This window comes from Protopterus annectens, chromosome 7.part0, assembly GCF_019279795.1.
Source record: "Protopterus annectens isolate FY-2018-M chromosome 7.part0, PAN1.0, whole genome shotgun sequence".
NCBI lineage: Eukaryota > Metazoa > Chordata > Ceratodontiformes > Protopteridae > Protopterus > Protopterus annectens.
In genome coordinates, this window is record NC_056739.1 from 251,948,464 (window position 1) to 251,972,640 (window position 24,177).

General features: G+C 37.2%; 1 protein-coding gene across 1 annotated transcript; it reads left to right on the forward strand.

Annotated features, from left to right (window-relative positions):
• The first annotated feature begins 10,562 nt into the window (after nucleotides 1–10,562).
• Nucleotides 10,563–23,268, forward strand: LOC122805942 (vomeronasal type-2 receptor 26-like). Its single transcript, XM_044076187.1, has 2 exons — nucleotides 10,563–10,938; nucleotides 22,367–23,268. The coding sequence occupies exons 1-2, from the start codon at nucleotides 10,563–10,565 to the stop codon at nucleotides 23,266–23,268; spliced, it is 1,278 nt and encodes a 425-aa protein (XP_043932122.1).
• Nucleotides 23,269–24,177: the final 909 nt, after the last annotated feature.

A 24,177-nucleotide genomic window follows, 5' to 3' on the forward strand; every position in this document is an offset into this window, starting at 1 on the left:
ATTTTATTAGAATTAAATCAATGTTATAAGGTACATTTTTTTACTTATAAATATATATATATATATATATATATATATATATATATATATATATATATATTTAGGAATATTTTATCAGTTTTATAATTTTTAAGTATATATGTACAAAACCATTTTTCATGTTTATATTTATCTGATTTGTATAAAAACGTCATGTTTATTCTTGACTTTTTATGGTTATTTGAACTATTAGTAACCTATATACAGGAAGTTACATTTCAAGCTTATCACTTTAAATGGTGCATTTTAAATGGTATAATTTTGGCGCCAAAGAAGTTATTTAAATTTGAGATGTGTTCATGGATTTGTATGTAGTTCTGAAGAAGCTCACAATAGAGCGAGTGAAAGAGCTTAACTTTGGTCAATAAACAAGAATATTACTCTTTTTTTGCCTTGTATCCATCAGCGTGTCAAGACACAGGGGATCAGCATAATTATTTGGTTTCTTTTGTTGTATAACATTAACGCTGAGAAATTTGGTTTTTCGTGTTCTGCACTAAGAGGTTGAGAGGCATGGTTGTGAGGTATGACTCCACTATATGTTATGAGCATACAGTGTGTATATATATATATATATATATATATATAAATATATATATATATATATATATATATATATATATATATATATATATATATATATATATATATATATATATATATATATATATATATATATACATATGTATATATATATATATATATATATATATATATATATATATATATATATTATGTGTATATCTCTATTTACATTATGTGTATATATTTTCCAGATATATGCATCTCCATGCATATATACATGTGTATATGTATAAATTCAAAACCTGACTGATTCTACGGAATCTTTTACCTACTGTTGAATGACTCGACTGCATAATTTGTTTGAAAAAGCATCAACAATCCTTACAGCTCAAATGGTGCAGTGGTACATTGCTCTGACAATAATGTATATGGCCCTGGGATCCAGACTTGGCAGTGCTGATTATTTTGTTGCTAGGCAGAACAATGACTGATGGAAACACAGTGATTAAAGCAGTTTTAAGCAGTTGTAAGTGGGTTTGCATGACGCTAAGCGATGCCAACACATGGTTAAATGTACAGATGCTTAATCTGTGTTGGCTTCACTTAGCAATGTTTACCAGTGTGCAGATCTGCTTAGCTGAGATAGCTGCTGCTTAGCATTCATGTTTGAGCAATGCTTAAACCTGCTAAGCATAGCTGAGCATTGTTAACCATTGCTCACAATTACTTCTTATAAAATATCTTTTATATATATATTCTATATATATTCTAATATATTATTATAATAATATTATAATATTATATCCTTATATTATTATAATATTATATTATATTATATTTATATACATGTTTTATATATTTCTTATAAAATATAACGTGCTTCCATTACAGTAGCAAGGGGTGTAACTATACTGTATGAGACACATGTATACATGGGTGGTTTCACATGTTATATGCACTCACACTTCCATTTTACACCAGCCCAGCTACACTGCTTGGGTGACAGGAATAACTTACTGCATATTTGAACATGAAAATAATACATTTAACATTGTTTTCCCATGTAAAATTGAATTGGCTGTATAGTACTCAAACGTGTACCCCTGCACGCAAAGCTGGAACTCTGACCAATACACTACCTTGGTTTGGGGATTTGAGCTGCATATTTTTATTTATCTCCTATTGCATATTAATATTATATTATTATATTAAATGGAGAGTATTAAGGTTTTCGGCTATGTCATTGAGGACTGCTGTCATGACATAATGGCATACATTTCAGTTTCAGATGTGTTTCCTTCAGAACATTCATGCTAATGCATAACCTGTTTTCTATCAACTTTCTGTCTGTCCTCTGTGCAGATGGGATGACACCGGTGCTCAGGCTGTGGTTGACTAGTCTGCTGAATGGGTCTGAGAGCCCATGCCTGTGTTCATGTAGGATGCAGCCAGGAATGGTATCAAGCCTATGGAGACCTCTTTGTGTTGCCTTTGAGAGGGCATTACAGACCTGCTTTCTGATTATGAGGGAAGGGGGCAGGTTCTGTACATGCACATGTGTACCTATGGGGGGAATAGGGGGTGAAGTTTACCTTCACCTGCCTGCATCCAATTGCCTATATCTATGGCGTATGTGTATGTGGTGATATTTATCACCACTACAGAGCTGGTATGTGTGTTCCCTCTGGAATTGCAGACACCTGTCTGGAAAGCCTAGTGATTGGTCTTGGTGGATGTATCCAGTTTGTACTCAAAGACAGCCTTAGTGTACATCACCTGTAACCTTATTTGCTTGTGCAGAGCAAGGTTACATGGCTGTCAATGAGGCACCTGTTCCTTCTTGGCCCATCCTGCAATCATTTCTACCTATGATGCTAGTTGTGTATTGCTGCTGAGCACCACAGGTGTTCAACCTACCTTGAGGGGGTTGATGTTGTCCTGTCAGGTACTGCTGAGATCATACAGCTATGTAGGTGCTCACATAGTATTGTGGTGTTGGCCTCGACACTGCTGCTAGTTCCAACATATGGGATGTCCTTCATGTGGGCCTTGCCCCTTTTCCTTGCCTGTGCAGGGGAAATTACGAAGGTGTGGGGGCTACAGCTTCACAGTCAGTAGGTGGAAATACCTCACAGGGCAGGACATGTGGAGACAGCCAAACAACATGGGGGGCAAAGCTCCAGTATTGGGTACAGATTGTATGTCATTAGTGTTGTTATACACATGAAGGGTTGCTAGATTGACAGGGTTCATCTGGACATGCATTTACTGAGTGACTTGACATCTGACAGTAATATGCCTCTGACATACCTGTCAACTGGCATGTTGTCCACAGAGTGGCGAGAGGTTTGCCTGTTATGTTTGGTCGGTTCCTCGAACAATGTCTGTTTGTGAGGGGTCGGTAGGATAATTTAAAGATTGTAGTCACTAACTGTTGACATCCATTGGTGTTCCAGACATCATATCTTTCAGGGATGGTATGTTACATCAACACCTGTAACACCAGCTACTGTTTCAGTTTGTAACACCATTATGTGTGATATGTCCCTCTTTCTGGCCCCCTGTCCCCCAAGGACATCATGTGTTGTCCAGATGTCCTGCACTACGAGGTGTAGAGGCATGGTATATCATTAATTACCAACTGCACTCCAGTTGTCATCCCAGTAACCTAGCAGACTCCTGGCTATGATACATGGCAGGGGACAGGATTATGGTTCCACACCCAGGAAATTCTGTGGAAATCTGTACATATGACAGTTATGTATGTCTAGCCATTGCGAACAGACTGCTAAGATTGTGTAGCAGTGTTGTGTGTAGATGTTTGTTGAGCTGGGTAGGGAGAGTAGCAGATGTGCATGCCATATGTCCTTTACCTATCTGACTGTGCATGCTGCTACGGCTGCTTGTGGTCAATCAGGTATGTATGCTTGTAAGGGCAGACTGTGAAATGTCCTATAAAACCTCAGGATTCCCAGTACACTGTGATTTTGGCCAGTATATGTCAGTGTAGTGTGTGACTGTCTATCAGGATATGTTTGTTCAGACAGTTGTACTCTGGAGTTCATTTTAGGTACTGGTATGTTGCTGTGACTGTGGTGCAAATGTTTTTGGGTAGAAGTTTTTGCACCACTATCTGCTCTTCACTACAGTTCCATCTCTGTAGTGCATGCTATATTTGAATATACATGGGTAATTGCCCAGAGCTGATGTGGGAGAGTACTGTGTTCGTCTTACTGTGCTTCATAAAGTGCTGGGTGACATGTTTGGCAGCTGTCAGGGGATTTCCATTCTGTTACATGACTGTGGTCATACCTCTACACTGTCCAGAGGCCTAGACACTGTCCAGATGTGTGGCTCATATGTTTGTTCTGTTCCCCAGACAGTCGTTGTCCTTGGCAAATCAGTTGGATACTCTGGGGAATGCAGTCAGTACATGCTAACATCCATTGGTGTTACTGACTTCATATCCCTCAGAAAAGACATGTGACAATAAACTCAGTAACACCAGCAACTGTCTAAATTGATAACAGCAATATTTCCCATATACCCCCTGTGTTTGGGCCTCTGTCCCCCTATTATGCCAGGCTTTGTCCAGATGTCATGCACTAAGAGGTTCAGAGGTATGTAGTATCATTACTTATTGCCTTCATTCCTACTACCATCCCAGTGATGCCATAGACCTCCAGACATGTAACAAGGAAGTGGCCATAGATATGAGTCCTGTGCCTATACATTCTGTAGGAAACTGTACATTTGAGAAGTCTGTGTATGTCTGGCCATTGTTAACAGACTGTCAGATAGTGTAGCACCGTAGTGCGTACATGATATTTGGGCTGTGTAGTGGGGGTACATGTGAGTGACATGGGCTCTTCCTATCTGACTGTGCATGCTGTTCCAGTTTCTGTTTCTCTATCACCTGTATATGCTTGTATGGGTAGACTGTGACATGTCCCATAACACCTCAAGATTCCCACTACACTGGGACTCGGGGCAGTATATGTAGGGTTAATGTGTGATTGCCAAATGGGATATTGTTGCTCACACAGTCATTATACTGTAGTGATCAGCTTGCTTACTGGTATATCACTGTGGCTGTGGTGCAATTAGTTGTGGGTATACACTTTTACACCAGTGTCTGTTTCCACTAGTGTTACATCCCTGTAGTGCCTGTTATATTTGTAAATGCATGTGTACAGCCCCAGAGCTGGATTTGAGTAGTGTTATGTCAGTCTGATTGTAGTTTCGATGTTGCTTGTTAGCTGAGTGCAGTTTCCCTAATGTTGTGTTATGTCCACACATTGATAGGATGCCCAGTTGTTTGGCTGATATCATTGGTCTGGTCCCCTTAACTGCTATGTATTCCTGATACATCAGTGGGATGATGTAGGGATTGAGGTCACTAACTAATGAGAAGCAATTGAGTCCCAGACTTGCGATATTTCAGTCAATATATGTTAGGACATAGTGTTACTACATCAACTTTCTCAGATTATCTACTCACATATTTGGATATGTCCCTATTTTCATGTCTTTGTCTCCCCACTTTGTCAAGCTTGGTCCAGATTCATTGCACTAAGGGGTTCTGAACCATACCTCCCAACCATACCAAATTACTCAGTTTTTGCCGAGTTTTGTGGTCCAAATAATGGGGTGCCCCGATTCCCGAGTGGCACACCTTCATTTACGACTTTTCCCCCAGCTTCTTTTCTTATTTTTAAATTTTCCCAGTTTTGAGCTGATGTCATCATGTGCGCAATGATGTCAGCTCCGTCAGGGCTACCAGCCTGTTGGAATTGAGCTCAAGGGCTCAGTGCACTGATTTCAGGACTTTGAGGATGTACGCACCATTTCTGGACTCAGTTTTTATTTTCAAATATGGATTGGATGTATTCTGTCATTCCAGGGTGAAATCTCTCTATCTGCGATGACTGGGAAGTTCAGGGTGAACACCAAACAAGTAGGAAACACGTTTTTCTTAAATTGCAGACATATTCAGTTCTGCTGTGTGTGTGTGTGTGTGTGTGTGTGTGTGTGTGTGTGTGTGTGTGCGTGTGTGTGTGTGTGTGTGTGTGTGTGTGTGTGTGTGTGTGTGTGTGTGTGTGCACGAGCTGGAGGGGTAATGCTCTATTAAGCATTCAGTGAACACATTTATATACTCCATTGTAAATTAGTTGCAAATGAGCAAAGGAAAGGACATGTCTGAATTTTCATTGCTGGTTACATAAACATGGAATTCTTATTCAATAAGGAATATAAAAAGTAGTACTACATGGACATCATTATTTCCACTACTGCCTTGTTCAAAAATGATTTGCTTCCTGTTGCTAACAGTCATCTGAGTTACTGATCTGTTACTAAATTCTGCCCAACTGTCCTACTGTGCTGGTACACACAGCGCAAATTGCTTTTCTGGCTGTTTTTATTTATTTTTTTTTTACTTAATGGATGAGAAGACTCTATTGCTGCCACATGCATTCCATGCTCTCTTGCATCTGAGCAATCCACAGGAACTTAACAAATGACATCAAGTCATGTAAATTAAACAAAAAACATTCACAGATTTTTGAAGAATGATAAAGTAGCCCTGCTGACTTTCCAGTAATACTGACACAGCCCTTTTTTAATTGACCTTGAATGTTTATTTTGTTCCAGAATGTTGTAATTCTAGGGCATTCTTCTGATCACAGGACAAGACAGTTTTGCATCATTAAAATGACATTTGGAAGATGTTAATTTATTAATGCTGTTTAATTACAATTTATAAATGTAGCTGTTCTGTTTGTTGCCACAGATGTGTATGTATAAGGTCTATATTCATTTCTGTGTCTGTAGAAATTACTTTTATATTTTTGTTAGTGTCTTTATATGTCTGGAGATTTTATTCTGAGCCCTTCACTATAAATGAACTCTGTCCACTTGGACCCCCTAGTTAGCACACATACTTTCCTACATAAATAATAGAAACTGTGCAGTGTTTGCTGTTGGGAGGACTAGGCAATAAGAGTGAATTCAGACAAAAGAGGTGTGTAAAGCTGTGAAGTGTACATATGGACATATATACACTGATATTTATGCAGTGTCACTCTCATCCATTCTGTGTTTGCACATCCCACTGGTCCTTATTTGATGGGAAGTGTGGGTAAGAGCACTCAGGCATTCAGTTACTAACATCACTGCTCCTCCTCCCACTTTGGGTACAAGTAAAAAGAGCCTAAAGTCCCTAGCCACCACCACTTGTGAACTTATGCCTCATATTTTTGTTCTGTTCCTCATTAAATCTGTGGGTCTCAGGATTTTTGTGGCAAATCACTGAAAGATTGAATTCACTAAATAATGACAGGTATTTCAATTTCAGGCTTCTTCAGAAATTAAATGGTAACACAAAACCTTTTATTCTAGCAATTTTTAAGTTTATAAGATCAGTATTTGAAATGTGTCCCTATTTTGGGGCTGTATTCCTTCATTATTGGCTTTACCCAGGTTTTTTGTGGTAAGACGTTGAAAGGGTCTATATTAGAACATCGAAGTTTCAAAACTTTGAATGTTCTAATATCGACCCCTATTCAGCGAAAGCTGAAAATATAAAAGCAACAGAAAACTGAATTTTTTCTTAGCGAAAGAATTTGGTTGTCCGTTTCTGTTGCTTCGGTATTTCTAGTGCTGTGGTGGAAAGTTATGGGTCAGGTACAGGTAAGTGTGCGATTGAGTGTGGGTTAGGTTAGTTAGGGTTAGGGTGTGGGTTAGATATGTGTGTGATTGTGTGGACATGAGGGTTAGGGCGTGTTAGGTGATTTGGGGTTAGGGCGCAGGTTAGGTATGTGTGCGATTGTGTGGATGTGAGTGTTAGGGTGGGTTAGGTGAGTTAGGGTTAGGGCAAGGGTTAGGTATGTGTGCAATTGTGTGGACATGAGGGTTAGGGTGGGGTAGGTGAGTTAGGGTTAGGGCGCAGGTAAGGTGAGTGTGTGATAGTGACAGACCTTAGGGTTAGGGTTTGGGTTAAGGTAAGTGGATAGTTAGTGGTGTGTGTATAGTTTAGTGTAGGGTTAGGTGTAAGATTTTAGTTGTATGTGTGTGGATTGCTGTTTGTTTGGTGTGCTTGTGTTGTGTGTATGTGTTTTGGAAAAAATAATTGCTGTTCTGTATGTTCAATGTTTTCAGCTTTCGCTGAATAGGGGTCGATATTAGAACATTCAAAGTTTTGAAACTTTGATGTTCTAATATAGACCCCATTGAACGCTATGGTGAGAAGTGAGAAATTAATTCTGTATTCCCCCATTATTGGCTTTGTCCAGGTTTTTTGTGCTAAGAGGTTGTGAGGTATGGTGAGAATTGAGAACTGAATTCACTAAATGATTGCCGTTTAAGTTTCAGTCTTCCTGTCTTTCAGGAAACTGCTGCTTTTCCTTAGTGTTATGTTGCTCTGACTGTAGTGCACAGGGTCCTGTGTTCAAGACTTGGCAGTGAAAAGCATGGAGGTAACACAACATTTTATTCAAGCAACTTTACAGAATTATACAAGCAGTGTGTAAAATGTGTCCCTGTTTATTGGCCTTTTGCCCCCCCCCCCACAAAAAGTAAAAATGAAAATAAGTGCAAGAAGCTGTGCAAGCTGTGTGTTTTTTCTGGAAAGTAGAGTTGTTTTTCACTGGTCACATTTTTGGTTGAATTACTTAGAAATAAAAAAACAAAGTGGTTATATTTGATCTCATGACCAGTGAATCTCTGTGCTCCTTTCCTCGGATTTTCCGAGAGACAGGATTGGATTTTATTAATAGAAATGGTGAAAGTAGTAATCGGAATGTGATACCAACAAATAATGGAAATAATGAGATAACAACACAAGGAAATAAGAATGGCATACCTGAAACTCCGGAGGCACCGGTATTTAATATTTATAAAAAATGGGAAGATTCTCGGCAATGGACTAAAACTAACCCATTTGCTATGGTGGGTAAGAAAACACTGATATCAGACATTCCAGCAGCAAAAGAGCTGTGCTCTAAATTAGAGAAACTGATATTTAAGGAGACATCAGTTTATTATAATATAGGTAGTCTCCAGAGGTATGAGGAGCTGGAGTTTACACTGAGAGGTTTAAGGTCCATCAAAAACCCTTCGTCTCCTTTTGTGCTATCTGATGAACTGGAGATGAAATTTCAGGAGCGGTGGATAGCAGCGGCGCATCGGTGCAGTTTGGAGTGGGTAGCGATTCTCATTGAGAGAGACAGTATAAAGAGAGAGAAACTTTTGATGGAAATGAAACAAACTTGTGAAGAGATTGTAAATATGACCTCCAATTCAGTACTAGAGACATTTTTGGTGAATATGAATAATAAGCTTTTGTCTTATGAGAAAGACTTAGTTGATCGTAAGAAATACAAATTAAATAGAGATATTAGAGACTATAAGCCCAAGAAAGCCTTTATTCTCTTAGCTAATCAGCGACCCAAGAGGAGGAGCATAACATTTCAAAAAGTGGACATCACTCCCGGTCCACAGAGGAGTAGGAGCGTTATTTCAGGGGAAAGTGGAGTGTCTTCGTACGACGAAGAAGAGAGAATAAATTAACATTTTCCGGATTTACAGGGAGCAGCAGATCCAGAATCCTTTCGGAAAACCTTTAGAGGATCTAATGAACAAAATTACACCACCAGGAAGCGAGGTTGGCAGGGACCAGACCGCAATAGAGACTCGGGAGAGGGACGCTTCAAAAGAAGTAAATGGACCATGTAATCAGGTAGAAAATACCATTGTAGGGGAATATGTTGTTAATTTGTCCAATTATATGTTTGATGAGATTGAAATGTCAGTTTTAAATAGAGGTATTAAGTTTATACCGACAGTTTTACCTAGAATGTATGAAGTTAAGGGTGAAATTTATAGCTTAGTACACAAAATGTGTTTAAAAGAATATTTCTTCCATACACAAAATAAGGAAGGAAATATGAGTAATGAAGTTTCAGATTCCGATAGTAATGATGAATATTATTTTTCTTGTGAATCGGAATCGGAAATAAATTCCTATAGTTTACTGGATACAAGTAAAATCAAGTCTAATAGTACTTTTATGCCGGCAAGTAAAAATTTATTCATTCAAAGTTTTAGTATTGCTGTAAATTTAATAATTGATAGAGAATTTAATAAATTCAAAGATCTGGAAAAGGAATATAATTTAACAAAAAATGAGTGGATAAAATTACAACACATGAGTAAGAATGATGAAATAGTCTTTAAACCATCAGATAAAGGGGGCAAATTGGTGGTAAAGAATTCTAGGGATTATCATAGGATGTGTATGCAACGTTTGAATGATCAGATGGTATATAGTAGGATAGATACATCAAATTTAGTACAAGCACAAAATGAATTTCAAAAGTTATTGAATAAGGGTGTAAGGTTACATTATTTTACAACATATGATGTAACACATAAACTTAATGTAAGGAGAAGTACAGTTGCAAAATTCTTTTGTGTTCCTAAAATTCATAAAGATTTATTACAACCACCTGGACATCCTATTGTGTCAGCTATAGGTTATTTTACATACAATTTGAGTTGTTTGCTGCATGAAATCTTGGTAAAAGAAGTCATGAAGTTGACATCTTACATAAAGGATTCATTTGATTTTTTGAATAAAATTGAAGATGTGATATGGGCTGACGATATGTATTTTATATCAGTAGATGTGGTAAGTTTGTACACTAATATATCACATACCCTTGGCCTTGAAGCTATACAATATTTCTTAGGGGATATTCCCAGGATGCAGTATATTAAAGAATTGCTTTATCTTTGCCTTAAAAATAATATGTTTGAATTTGATGGTAATTTATATAAACAGAATGCGGGTACAGCAATGGGGGCGGCGTTTGCCCCACTAGTTGTCACCCAAACCATACAATAGAGTCTATTCGGTATGGGGAAATACTTAGGATCAAAAGATTGAGCAGTGACATTAAAGAAGCGTATAAAGAGGCTCAAGTCAAGGGGTGGCTACAATGGTTATATCTAGGGGTTATAAGTTAGAGAATGTGTATGGAAGTTTACAGAAAATATTTAATAATGAGCAAAGAATGATGGAAGTTAGAGTAGATAGACCAAAGGGTAGAAAAACAGGAGTTGTAGAGAAAACATTGGAAAATGAGACTATGTTCTTTGTCACCAAATATACTATATTTTCACAAAGAATGATAAAGGTGATCAAAGAATATTGGAAACAAATTAGAAGGGATGCCCAGTCATTGTCACAAATAGAATTAGGAATTTCTTACCAAAGGGGGCGAAATTTAAAGGATTTCCTGGTGCATGAAAAATATGTAAGACTAATAGAGAAAATGCTGAAAAATGTGGAAATGAAAGGAACATTTCCTTGTGGTAAATGTTCTATATGTCAATACATAACAACAAAAATAGAGAGAATAGGGGGAAAGAAATATGATACTATGGGAACGTATTCTTGTTTAAGTAAAGGTGTGATTTATGTTATAATGTGTTTATGTAATAAATATTATATAGGGGAAACAAAAAGGCCTCTGGCAGAACAAATAAAAGAACATGTGAGGGATATAAGAAATAATAAAGTTATAAGTCCTGTAGCGGAGCATTTTAATAAAGAACATAAAGGTGAAATAAGCACTATGAAAGTGACAGTGCTAGAATAAGTAATATTACAATATGGAAACGTGGAGTTATTAAAATATGTATTAAGATGAAAGGAGTCTATTTTAATAATGAAATATAATACACTTTTACCAAATGGTTTGAATAAAGAATGTAATTGGCAAAGTTTTATATAGTGTTTTTTAACTTTAAGAATGAAATTGAATGATTGTTAGAATCTAATGGATAATTGACTAATTGAAAAATGTTGGAATTGTATATATAAGATTGGTCTTTTAGCAAGAAGGTTTTTACTCTGTAAAGGCTACGGCCGAGGCGCTAGAGAATTTGTGTTCTTTAATTAAAAGTGTTTTTTCTGGAAAGTAGAGCTGTTTTTCACTGGTCACATTTTTGGTTGTTTTTTATTTATACAAGCAGTGTTTAAAATGTGTCCCTGTTTATTGGCCTTTTGCCCCCCCCCCCAACAAAAAGTAAAAATGCAATTAAGTGCAAGAAGCTGTGCAAGATGCTTATGGCTTACACTGTCATTCTACATTATATATATATATATATATATATATATATATATATATATATATATATATATATATATATATATATGTGTGTGTGTGTGTGTGTGTGTGTGTGTGTGTATGTGTGTAGAAGTAGACATTTATCATGGAAATGTTCTGAATAGGGATGTTTTGTCATTATTGGTTCATGCATTTTGTTTCATTGCCTACTGGAAAAATGTTCAAAGAATAAATTTAAAATGTGCTCTAACTTAAGTCTAACAAGTGTTCTGTATTATACAAGGAATATAATTTAATAAAGTCACAAAGTTGTATCAAAGAACGCATGTATGTTTCTTGTTTTGTGTGCAAGGGGCCTATGATTTGAAAACAGCCTAAAGGTAATCTTTATCCACCACTGGCCAGATGCATTTTCTTTGGATGTGGTGTGGGTTTCAATGCTGTTTCAATGAATGTGAGTTTCAAGGGCAGAGACGTTTTAATTCCAAATCTATTTTCATTGTGAGACATCATTGCTTTGTTTAGCAGATATCGATTAGTGCTTGTGCATTGTGCTATAAAATGTAAAAATAAAATCTAAATAATCATTGTAGAAGTAAAGCAATATGCATACATTAGTGTTTATGGTGAATGGGGTGAAATACCAGGTAATGGGACATTGGAATGGCTGCAGGGGGACTCTGGTGCTATATTTTGGTTCTGTTCTTCAATTTGCATTTGAAAGTTGGTATCCCACAATTCCATTGGAGTGAACAGGGTTATGTAATTATGTATGCAAATTTTATGCTAATCAGCATACAGATTTGTACCTATTTTTCATAGTGCTTGTCCAGATTTTTTATGTTTCCAGGTTGAAAGGTATGTCCTGAGCATACCTCTCCACTGCCAGAATTTTCACAGAATGTCCAGATGTTTGGCCCATACTTTTTTTCTGTTCCACAATTTATTTGTATTTGTCTGGTAAATCACTGGGATGGTCCAAGGATTTATGTCAGTAAATAATGACATAATATTTAATTTTTCATCCTCATATCTTTCGGTAATTGTCTGCTGAAAAGCACCCTGTTGCTGTAGCAAATGTCTTTGTTTCTAACAGCAATAGTTGAAATATGTCCCTATATCTGTCCCATCCCCCCCCTTTACAGGCTTTGTACAGGTGTCTTCCACTAAAAGGTTGAGAGGGTTGGTTCTGAGGTCTGACTGCAATGCATGTTATGTGTGTGTGTGTGTGTGTGTGTGTGTGTGTGTGTGTGTGTGTGTGTGTATATGTATATATATATATATATATATATATATATATATATATATACACACATACATACATATATATATATATATATATATATATATATATATATATATATATATATATATATATATATATATATATATATCCCTTCATTTATATATTTATATATGTATATCTATATTAAGTAACTACTATTTCATATATATGTTTCAACAGATACACACACACACACACACACACACACACACACACACACACACACACACACACACACACAGACACACACATGTATATATCACATGAATGATTCCACAAAGCTTTCTCCCTAATGTTGTATGCCTCTGTTGCATGATATGTTTGAAAAAGCAACATTAATTCCTACTGCTCAGCTGGTGTAGTGGTACATTGCTCTGACTATAGTATATAGGGTCTTGTGCTCAAGACTTGGGAGTGATGTTTTTTTTTCCTTAATGTTAAATGACCAGAATGCAGGATATTTTTGTTAAAGTGCCCCAGCTTCTCACAACTCAGATAGAGTAGTGGTATGTTACTGTGAATATAGAGCACAGCATCCTGGGTTCCAAACTTAGCAGCGCTGACTATTTTGTTTCTGGGCAGAATAAGGTCTGATGGATAGAGTGTGATTAAGGCACTTTTAAGCAGTTGTAAGTGGGTTTGCATGATGGTAAGCAATGCAAACACATGGTTAATTAATTTTAGTTTCACTTACCACCACTTATTCTTGCTTACCCCCGCACTAATTTCTTTAAAAGAAAAGAAAAAGTGGTGATAGGAAAGTGGTGAAAAAAGGGGCATGCAGAGGGAAGTACAGTATGCAAGGAAGCTAGGAATGTGAAGGACAGGTGTAGGAAAGGCCCATAGATGTCCATTTCTTCTACAACAACAGCTGTGAATTTTTACAGAATTTGGAGGTGAATTTGGACACTCAAACCCCTGAGACAGGGGTGAGGACAACAGTAATGTGTTGTGAAGCAAATTGGACCAGATTACATGTGTCCAGTGGACACGTGTGAAATGGACAGCTATGTATGGGGCGTAATTTTTTTTTTGGAGAACAATTGATGTTGGGGAAGGATAGTAGGTATATTTGGGGAGGTAAGTTGGGTAGGAAGACAGACAAGACAGCAGACAGGGGCAGTATATGACACATGTGTGGAGTAAACGCCTTTGACTGGGAGGGTGGTTGGGAATCAGATGCCCATGAGCTCCCAAATGAATGCCCATGGGTGGGGACCTCAGTCCCACTGCAGTCACCACTGTACCTTCATGACCCCAAAAGTGGCTGTGCTGCGAGCTGGGCAGGAGGGGCAGGCTGACCCTCAAGATGTGCCAGGTGGCCTTCAAACTGGCACAGCTGTTGACTGAGCTCCTTTTGGATGGCGCTACTCACCAAACCCTAGACCTGGCTACGGGTGATGGTTTCCTGTCCACTCCCATCCCCTGAGACAGTCCCACCTGAAGGTGGTGCAGGACCAGCAGATGAGGATGTCCTGCATTGGGTCTCAGATGTACTGGGGCCTGGTGTCACAGCCAGATGAGGCAGGACAGGCAGATCCACTGGGATATGCCTTCCTAGTCATGCTACGGTGTTGAGGTTTTACAAAATATGTTGATTAGTCATGAACAAAACATTTAAAAATTAGTTTTAACAGCATGCATGGGTGTTCCAATTAACCCAAAACAAGAGATTTCAAGCAGCTGCATAGAACACAGAACACAAGCATAAATGTAACAACAGTAGACATCATAACGGCATGTAAGTTACACTGATAGCAACAGGCCGCCAATGATAGTATTTGAATGGGGAACATTAATAATCAAATGATTCAGTATTTGTAGAACAATAGGACACATGTCCCAACAGTAGTTTTGGAGAAAACATATCAGTTGATTATGTGTATGAGTTATTGATGCAGATAGGGTGGGGGGATATCAATTAACAACTGAATAGGCTTTGAGTGTTCACAACTGTACTGATCATTACTCTACACATTACTCTCCAGGTATGGTCTCACTTTACATCTACCTATGGCCTGTGGTTGGACAGGGGAATGTTTGTACACAGTATATTACTAAAGCCATCTTAAAGCTAATACATACATTTCCTTACCTGGCAGTCCTGCGGAGGGAATATCTGTTAACACTACCTGACTGTTTCTACACATAATCACATATTCAAAGTTACATATGTGACACTGAAAGGTGTGCCCTGCACTCATGCTTTGTGTGTGTGCTACTGCCATACTCTACCTGGATTTCTATCTGTAACACTGGGTATTGGCATCAGTGACCACTAGCTGTGACAGCATGACACTTGAGGGACATTTATTGGAAGAAACCATTTGGTGTATGTACTTATCTTGCTGTCATTTGCAGACTTGGGGTTGGTCGGTGGAAGTGTTATACACAGTGTATTAGTACAGCCTTCTTACCGCTAATATAAACATTTCCTTACCTGGCAGACCTGTGGAGGAAATTTCTGCTAACACTACCTGACTGTTTCTACACATATTCACCTATTCTTGGGTGAAATTATGCATACAGCTTACTGCCACTGCCTGGATTTGAACTGTTCCTATTTGTGCAAAAAGGTAAAACAAGGTTATGTTTCAACACAAAGAGCTATTGAGGGATTGCTATCTGTTGCTTGACTGTTTTCTGATTAATGCTCTCTTGGTTGGACAACCTGACCTTGCAATTCTGACATTCATGCATGGCGGATTGCTCTTGTACTGTGTATTAATAGTTTGACATATTGCAATATGGAAAGAAATGGTTAACACTAAGCACTGCTGTAGGGGATACAGTATACTAGTTTTCGGATTACTATTCAGGGATCAGATCTTGGTGCATGGAACATTTCATATAGATGATCTGTTTTACAGGTCCACAATCTTTGTTAGATGAGCCTCAATTAATTCATGCTGTCAGAGCCATAGTTGCTATACAGAATCTGTACACATTTTGATTCATACCACCACATACCAAAGTAAACACAATAGTCTGGGGGTTTTAGTTTTATTGAAGGGTACTGGCAATTTTATTGATAGATATCCTGTTCTTCAGTATTACTCTGCTAATGTCTCATTTATTCATTACACACAGTACACATTTTAACCTACTGGCAGTTGATATTCTACTCCTTTCTATTTATTTGCCTTGAATAGTACAAGCTAGATTTGTACTCATCAGCCTCCTGGCACAGCCTTAGCAACCTCTTGGCATGATGTCTATGTTCGCAGCCCTCTCATCTGGAGCTGTACAGGAGATAAAGAAACATGTATGCATATCTATCAATCACATACGCAGGCTGGACATTGGTGAACACTAATTGATACTGATACTTACACACCTCTGGGACATTTTGTGTCCATGTGTCTTGGGTCCACTGGTCCAAGACCTCCCTCTTTCTACACTTGAGGTCAGCAAAATGGTGCCAGACCTGCTCACCAGTTTGAGAGATGCCAGTAGCACTGGTGAGATCATGTGCAAGATGGTCTCAGGCCTCCGCTTTGTATTGGGAGCCCTGGTACTGGCCCTGCAGCAGTCTCTCCTCATGGTCTTTCATTAGGAGTCCAACCATGATCCTGGACTCCTGAATGCCCCAGCACGAACCCTCTCTTATGCCAGCCATAGTGCCTGCAAGGATGAGCTACAACTGGTTATGGCTTTATTCCCACCTGCAAGGTTTAACTAGAGCCAGCTTCCCACCCTTTGTCATCCCTGGACCATTTTGAATATGCTGAGCTAAGCTAAGCGATGCACAAACCTGCTTAGCTAAGGTTGGCAGTGCTTAAAGGGGTAGATGTTGAGCACTGCTTACCAATGCACAAAACCACTTAGCTGGGCTACTTATTGCTTAGCATTTCTATTTAAGCAATGCTTACACCACCTTAGCTTAGCTGAACACTACTTAGCATTGCTCACATTTCATTTTATAAAGTATCAGGATTGTGGGATTGATCCATCATTACTGAGATATTATAATTTTAAGATTACCTTCCATGACATCCCCCTATGTCCTTTCATTAAATTATATTCTTGTGTGACTATACTGTAATGGGCACTTGTGTTTATATGGGGGTTTCACTTTTTTTCTACACTGACATATCACTTTTGGACGTGCTACACTACTCTGGTTGACAAAAAACAGTGGCTACATAATTTAAGTTTAAAAAATAATTTTAACACTACTTTCCCATAGAAAAAGAAGTTGGCTGTTTTGGTACTTGAACTGTGAACTCCTGCATACAATGCCAGAACTTTAACCACTACACTATTTCAACTTGGAAGGTTCACCTGTATATTTGCATTTATCTGCTATGGGATGTTCAAGCTATGCTAAGCAGAGGGAAATAATGTGCACACCCACTTAGCTATGCTTAAACATTACTTAGGCTAGAAATAAGTATAGATTATTGTTATATTATTATGTTATATAAGTGAGTCTTGTGGTGCTCTGACAACTAATTGAGGACTGAAATCATGAAATAATGGCATTCATTTGGCATTTGAGCTTATATCCTTCAGGGACTCCTGCTAATAGATATCTTGTTTTCTAACAACTTTGCCAGTGTGTGAGGGCAATTTTTCAGACATGTCTCTGATTTGATATTTATCCCCCCCATCATGTGTGTCTTTGTCAACATGCACTCCGGTAAGGGAATATTGGCATACATTTGCTTTCAGACTTCTACCCTTCCGTAATTCATGCTAATGAAATGCTGTTTTTCAACTTTCTAGGTTTTGTAGGCAATGTGTGTTTGGTCCCGTTTGAGGGATTTAACCCCCATTATTTGTGCATTTGCACACATTTCCTGCTTTAGCAGGTTGTGGAGGTGTCATACAGCACTTTGGCAATGCAGGGGTGTGTCACAGAACCTGTCACACTTGCCCTGCATTGGTTTCTTAATGCCGATGCCTGACTTTGTTTTAAGAGGCACTCATAATGACAAAGTTGTTTATTGCTCCTTATCATAAAAGTAGTTGCATGTCAAAGAGTTGTTCCCTGTATTTTGATGTTATCTGGATTCTAGGAAATTGGGTTAATTCTGGACATCTGGATATTTTTTCCATTTAGGGATAATGCTATCTAATGCTATTTTTAATGTACTTTAAACAATTTCATTTTTTCACCATATCTGGCTGCCTGTTTAGCTATTAATTTACTTTAAATTTTAATCAGTGGACATCTGATAATAAAAATTATAAGTGAGCTGCTTAATGTTGCTTTTCTGGGAGATCTCCTGATAACATTCAGTCAATGATGATTCCTTTTATCAGCTTATAAGATATTAATCTATGAGAGCAGTTGCATTATTAATTGTTCAACTGTATACAAGGTTGGTTTGCATACAACTCCTAAAAATGAATAAAAGAACATGAACAGCTCTTTAGTTATCTTGTCATAAATGCTGTATTTCTTTATTTTTTAAACTTATTTTGAGTTTATTCATCTTTTGACTTATATATTTTTCCAAGCTGTCATAAACACTTTATTTCAGTGTCCGTGGACACTGAAATGATCATTATTTCATTTCAGTGTCCGCGGACACTGAAATACTGGCATAATATTAGAGTAAATCTCTAATATTATGCCAGTTCAATTAAGAAAGTGCTGTACAGCACTTTCTGAGTGCAGGGGGCATGTTCAGTGTCCATGCACTACTTGTACATGCCCCCTGCACTCATTCAGGGTTCGTGTCTGTATAGGGGGTACAGCAGTGAGCCTTCATGAATATGCAAGGTGCACCACTGTGTTATATGGATAAGTACTATTCCGTGCAAGAATAGCTTTATTCTTGCAAATAATTTGTTGAATTTGGGGGTCAGTCTTTTCATAATAAGATGCTTCACAGGACTTTCAGGCAGATAAATGTATAAATCAACATCTCAATGTTCACATTTTAATAGATGCAATAAAAAATGAAGTAAAAAGCAAAGTTTTTGAGTCTAAGGCTCTTTATCAATGCATAACAGTTAAAATATTATCCATTCATTTTAAATAGTATGCCAGCCAGTAAGAACAAAAGTAGATCATATGAGAAAACTTCATAATGAATCCGATAATGAATGGATTCATTATGATGCTTTGTCACATGATCTGCTTTTGTTCTTATTGGCTGGCTACACACAATCTGTTTTTGAGGTGTCATTATCCAAGCTGCACAATATTTTTCCTTGCTGACATTTTTCATTTTTTTTTAGACAACTGGAATTTGTGAACTTCCCTTTCATTTAAGCGTAACTTTCATGACAGCTCAAGTAATTTTATTAGGCCCCAGAAATTTATTTGCGCCTAGAAACAACGTTTGACACCATGCCTCATTTATCAGTAATTAAACTTTGAATTTTTTTTAAATTGAACCAATATCTAATTAAATTGACTTACATTTGGTTTAATGGTCCTTCTGAGTGGTTAGCTATGCAAGGAACACTTTTTATACATGAATTAAACAACATGTCTCATAAGGCTCTATTCTGAGTCCCAGTTTTTGTTTAGTTATGGTGACTTTTCCATACTGGAAATGGTGAAGGTTAAATACATTTCTTAATGACTGTAAGGTTGACTTCATGGCAGTGTCCAACTATGATTACCTTACCATCAATAAGTACTTAAATGGCATATCAGTCTGGTTCAAAGAATACTAATCTATTCTTCAGATTAATGTTCTATAGCAGGAATGCAATAAAATTTCTTCTAACATCAGATGGTTTCATCTTGCTGCATGTATCTGAGTATACAGAATCTATTTCAAATGTATTCTTTAAAACAAGTCAATAAAATAATGGCTACAACACTGAGGCAGATGGGTACCAAGATAAAGTGTATTTCCTTAAAGGGTGAAAAGAAAGTGGTAATGTTCTATGAAACATACATTAGACCCTTACTGGAATACAATAGTTGAAGAAGTGTATATAACAGAACACAACTTACTAGAGTAGAATCTGTACAAAGAAGGTTCCCTAACATCATTACTACTTTTAAGAATCTGTCTTACAGAGGCAGATATCTTACATTAAATCTGTATCCCTTTCAATGCTGACATTATAGAGATAAGGCCATTTTAGCCTATTCAGCTCATAAAGAAGAGGTAAATTGGGCAAAGTTGAACCTGGAAATGTGGTCCATCTCACTTACTCATAAATATATGAGCTTTCATTTTCAAATATATCTTAAAATAACAACTTAAATATCAAATTTATCAATTAGGCTATTCCTAAAATTTGGAAAAACCCTCTTCATAAAATAAGCAAATCTGAAATTCTCATCACATTTAAATGTCAACTTGATATTTGGATTAGTAATAAAGTAGATGATCTTTCTTTCAAGGAGTCAGCATATTTATATGATCCTATCACCTAAAACAATGGTTTTGACAACTTATGAACTTATAAAACAAAATTGTCAAAAGAACAAACGTGTTCATTATTGTTTATGTGTAAACAGTTGATTCTAGGCTTTCCTGTCTACAATTACTATTAACAATACCAACTTTTCCCTCTCTGAATAATAGTCATATGTGAGAGCTGGGGTAAATAGACAGTGGGAAGGGCCATTTTGTGATTACTGGTTACCTTAAGTACTTCAGATACTGTTTTGTAATAAAAGAAGTTATTTCTTTCTCTTATTTTCTCATCTGTTTAATATATTATATTTTTGTATGTAAAATACATGTTTTGCAAAGCCCCATGAGAATGCACCAATACTGAATTATGGATCAAACACTTAGCATAGAGGATCAAGGCTATGAAGTTCAGTCCAGAGTTTGATTCCTTTAGGCTGCATGTATATAATCTATGACTCTAAACAAGTTTCTTGACCAGACAGAGTTCTATGGAAATTGTGCTGGGTTCCACCATTATTTTCTGGACCACATGCCTGGTAACTGGCTAAGAAATTATGGAAACCAAACCTAAATAACCCAATTAAGTGAAAACAATCTCTGCATTTAGGAACATCACTTCACATAATCCTACATAAATAAAGTTTCACTGTGGCTGAGTCTATCATGTAGACTTCAATTTAATTGTAAACCCCCTTGACAATTATAAACTTATTAAGAGGATTAACTCTTTATTGCACTAATCATAGAGAACAGGAACAATTTATGTGGTAACTAATACTGTTTAACATGCCAACAAATTGTGACGTAGCACAATGTCATATTTGTCTGCAGCATATCACCTGAATGTCACTATAACAATGAATGACAGACATCTTTGTGGAAAGTTTCACATCAGATAAAATCAGTTTATGGATCAAGCCTAACCCAAGACTATTGCAGGAAAAAACTATAATAAAAAATAAGAAAAATAGAATAAAAATTGTTGCACCATATCATTTCACTAATTATTCAATCAATGTCAAAATCACATGCATAAGAGTCAGCAGTAACCAATTATAAATAATACAATGCAGTTATCCTGAGTTTGACTAGCAGTTCTTGTGGTAGAAGGACTGAGTAGGGGAGGATGGATATGGGTAGATAATGTGAGTTTATCAAACCCAAATGGAGTGAGGAACTTGTTGGTTCTCATCAGCCAGCTGACCCATAAAAGCAAAGGCCTGCAGTTTTAAAATGTTTCTAAAACCATGGGATGGGGAGTTTGTTAATCTCTAACCAGTGATGGTAACTCTCAGGGGTCAAGTGTGTGGGATCATGTTCATACCATGGGGAGGGCATAGGGCACCCCTGTTGTGACACAGATGCCCAGTTCAGCAACCAGATGATGAGTTAAGTCTATTATACAGAAAACACAATTGCTGCATGAATGCTGACTCTGTGATTGGCTGTTATGAACAAAACGCTGGGGACTGATCAGTTGTATAGTATGATGATCAGCAAGTAGCAAGGAAAAAAGTATACTTAAACAAAATGGCATTTTTTTACAAAAAAAAATAACAAATATACAAACTTTGAACAATGCACCCAACAACTAATGAAAAGTATAAGGCTATATACCTAGATAAATAAATACATGCATTTATAGTCTCATACAGGAAGTAAAACATGCTATGCCTCTACAAGTGTATGTGAAATTGACAGAAATGTGACTATTGGAAAGCTATTTTTTTTGTTTAGTTAAGGAACTGAGAAATCATAGGAGTGATACTGAAAAGATAGTAGGCTATCCTTCTGATGAGTCACATGATCATAACCCTCAGTGGTGACTTGGCTACTGCAAAGACTGCTGAGCTGCCATGATTATCCCATAGTTCCTTTGTGATCTTGACTACATGAAGATTGTGATTTGCTTGGCAAGGTGATGATGCAAAAACCATAGATTATGATTACGAGGCTGCGGACACAATCTCGGGGAATGAATTCAAGAAGCTAAGTATGCAAAGTGAATAATAGACAAATGCAAACAAGTTACTATTCTTTTTTTTTTTCAGATGCCACTGACTGTATAAAATGCTCAGAAGACTCATGGTCTGATGAAGGAAGAAGAATCTGTGTTCCAAAGGTTGTAGAGTACCTGTCATACAGCGATCCACTGGGTGCAGCCCTGACGTCTGTTACCATTTTTCTTTCTCTCATTCCTGCCTTTGTACTTTGGATTTTCATTACATATCGTGACACACCGATAGTAAAAGCAAACAACCAGAATCTCAGCTATTGTTTGCTAGTAGCTCTCAGCCTTTGCTTTCTCTGTGCATTAATATTTATTGGAAAACCAAGCAAGATAACCTGCTTTATCAAACAGTCTGCATTTGGCATAGTATTTTCAGTTTGTGTCTCAATTATTTTAGCAAAAACAATTACAGTTGCTATTGCATTTGGTGCAACAACTCCCGGAAGTTTCCAGCAGAAGTGGGTGGGATCCAACACACCAAGTTTCATAGGACTTCTTGCTACTGTTTTAGAAATTTCTATTTGCTCCATTTGGCTTGGATATTCATCACCTTTTCCAGAGGAAAACAAAGACTCATATAAAGACAAAATAATCATAGAATGCAATGAAGGATCTAAAATAATGTTTTACTGCATGCTTGGATACCTTGGTCTACTGGCAACTGTATGTTTCATAGTTGCTTTTTCAGTTAGGAAACTGCCAGACAGATATAATGAGGCTAAATTCATTACATTTAGCATGTTAGTTTTTGTTAGTGTCTGGCTGTCATTTATTCCAGCATACCTGAATACCAAAGGCAAATATGTAGTTGCTGTGGAGATATTTGCAATTTTGTCCTCAGGGTTTGGGTTACTGAGTTGCATTTTTTTCCCAAAGTGCTTTATTATTCTACTGAGGCCTGATTTAAATACAAGAGGAACTATTACACAGAAATCCCATTAAATATACTTTGCAGGGGTAGCAACCCATTTTATGAAAGACGCTAAATACATTATTAAGGAAATTAAAAAATAAACTAACATGTACCAAAATGTCATCTATTAGTATTTTTTGATATATACTTTAGAACACTCCTCTAGGAATTGTATTTCTTTGAAGTTTGCATTGCTTGACAGTTAACAGAATTTTCTATATTAGACAATATTATCAGAGACCACAAAGAATGCACTTCATCTCCAAATATTAAATTATAGTATCAGGGACTCGACAGTGATGTTGTTTATCTTAATACTTGTTAAAACTATATCTAGAACCTTTATTTTAATTTTTTCATACATACAGTGGACATCCTTTGATCCCAAAGGATCATGTGTTTGCACCTCTATTGGACTGATTAGAGAAGCATCTGTTGTGTCTGTGCAATCCAATCCAAGTGTGGAAGTCCTTTCCACATTCTGAGCAACAGTAGGCAGAGGCTGGTCTGGTATCACAGGCACAGATCTTCCTAAGGACTTTCTTATCCTCTGTTCTCCTTGCCAAGGTGATTTTATATATAGTGAGAGCTTCCTTCACTTACCATTTCCAGGCAATCTTGTCTGAGGTGAGAGAATACAAGGCATTTGTACTGATGAAGAGAATGCTGAGGTCATGCTTGCATATATCCTTGTAGCACAATTTGGATTTCACTTTCAGCCTCTTTCCAGACTCCAGCTCTCCAAAAAGGAGGTTTTTTGATATTCAACCATGGCTCATGCATGAGTCATGACCCAGTCAGCACATAAATCTCTGTTTCATGAGGGTGAATATGGAGGTGGTATATGCTCTTTCAAGCCCTGTGCTGTTGGGGATCTTGTCCTGTCATGAGATATCAAATATATGTCTAAGGCAGTGCATGTGGAATACACTGAGCTG

Excerpts from the sequence above, each read along its gene's own strand:
- LOC122805942 (XM_044076187.1), top strand. The coding sequence starts at position 10,563 with ATGGTTATATCTAGGGGTTATAAGTTAGAGAATGTGTATGGAAGTTTA. Across the intron at positions 10,939-22,366 it reads GAAAGGAACATTTCCTTGTG|ATGCCACTGACTGTATAAAA; the intron begins GTAAATGTTCTA and ends TTTTTTTTTCAG.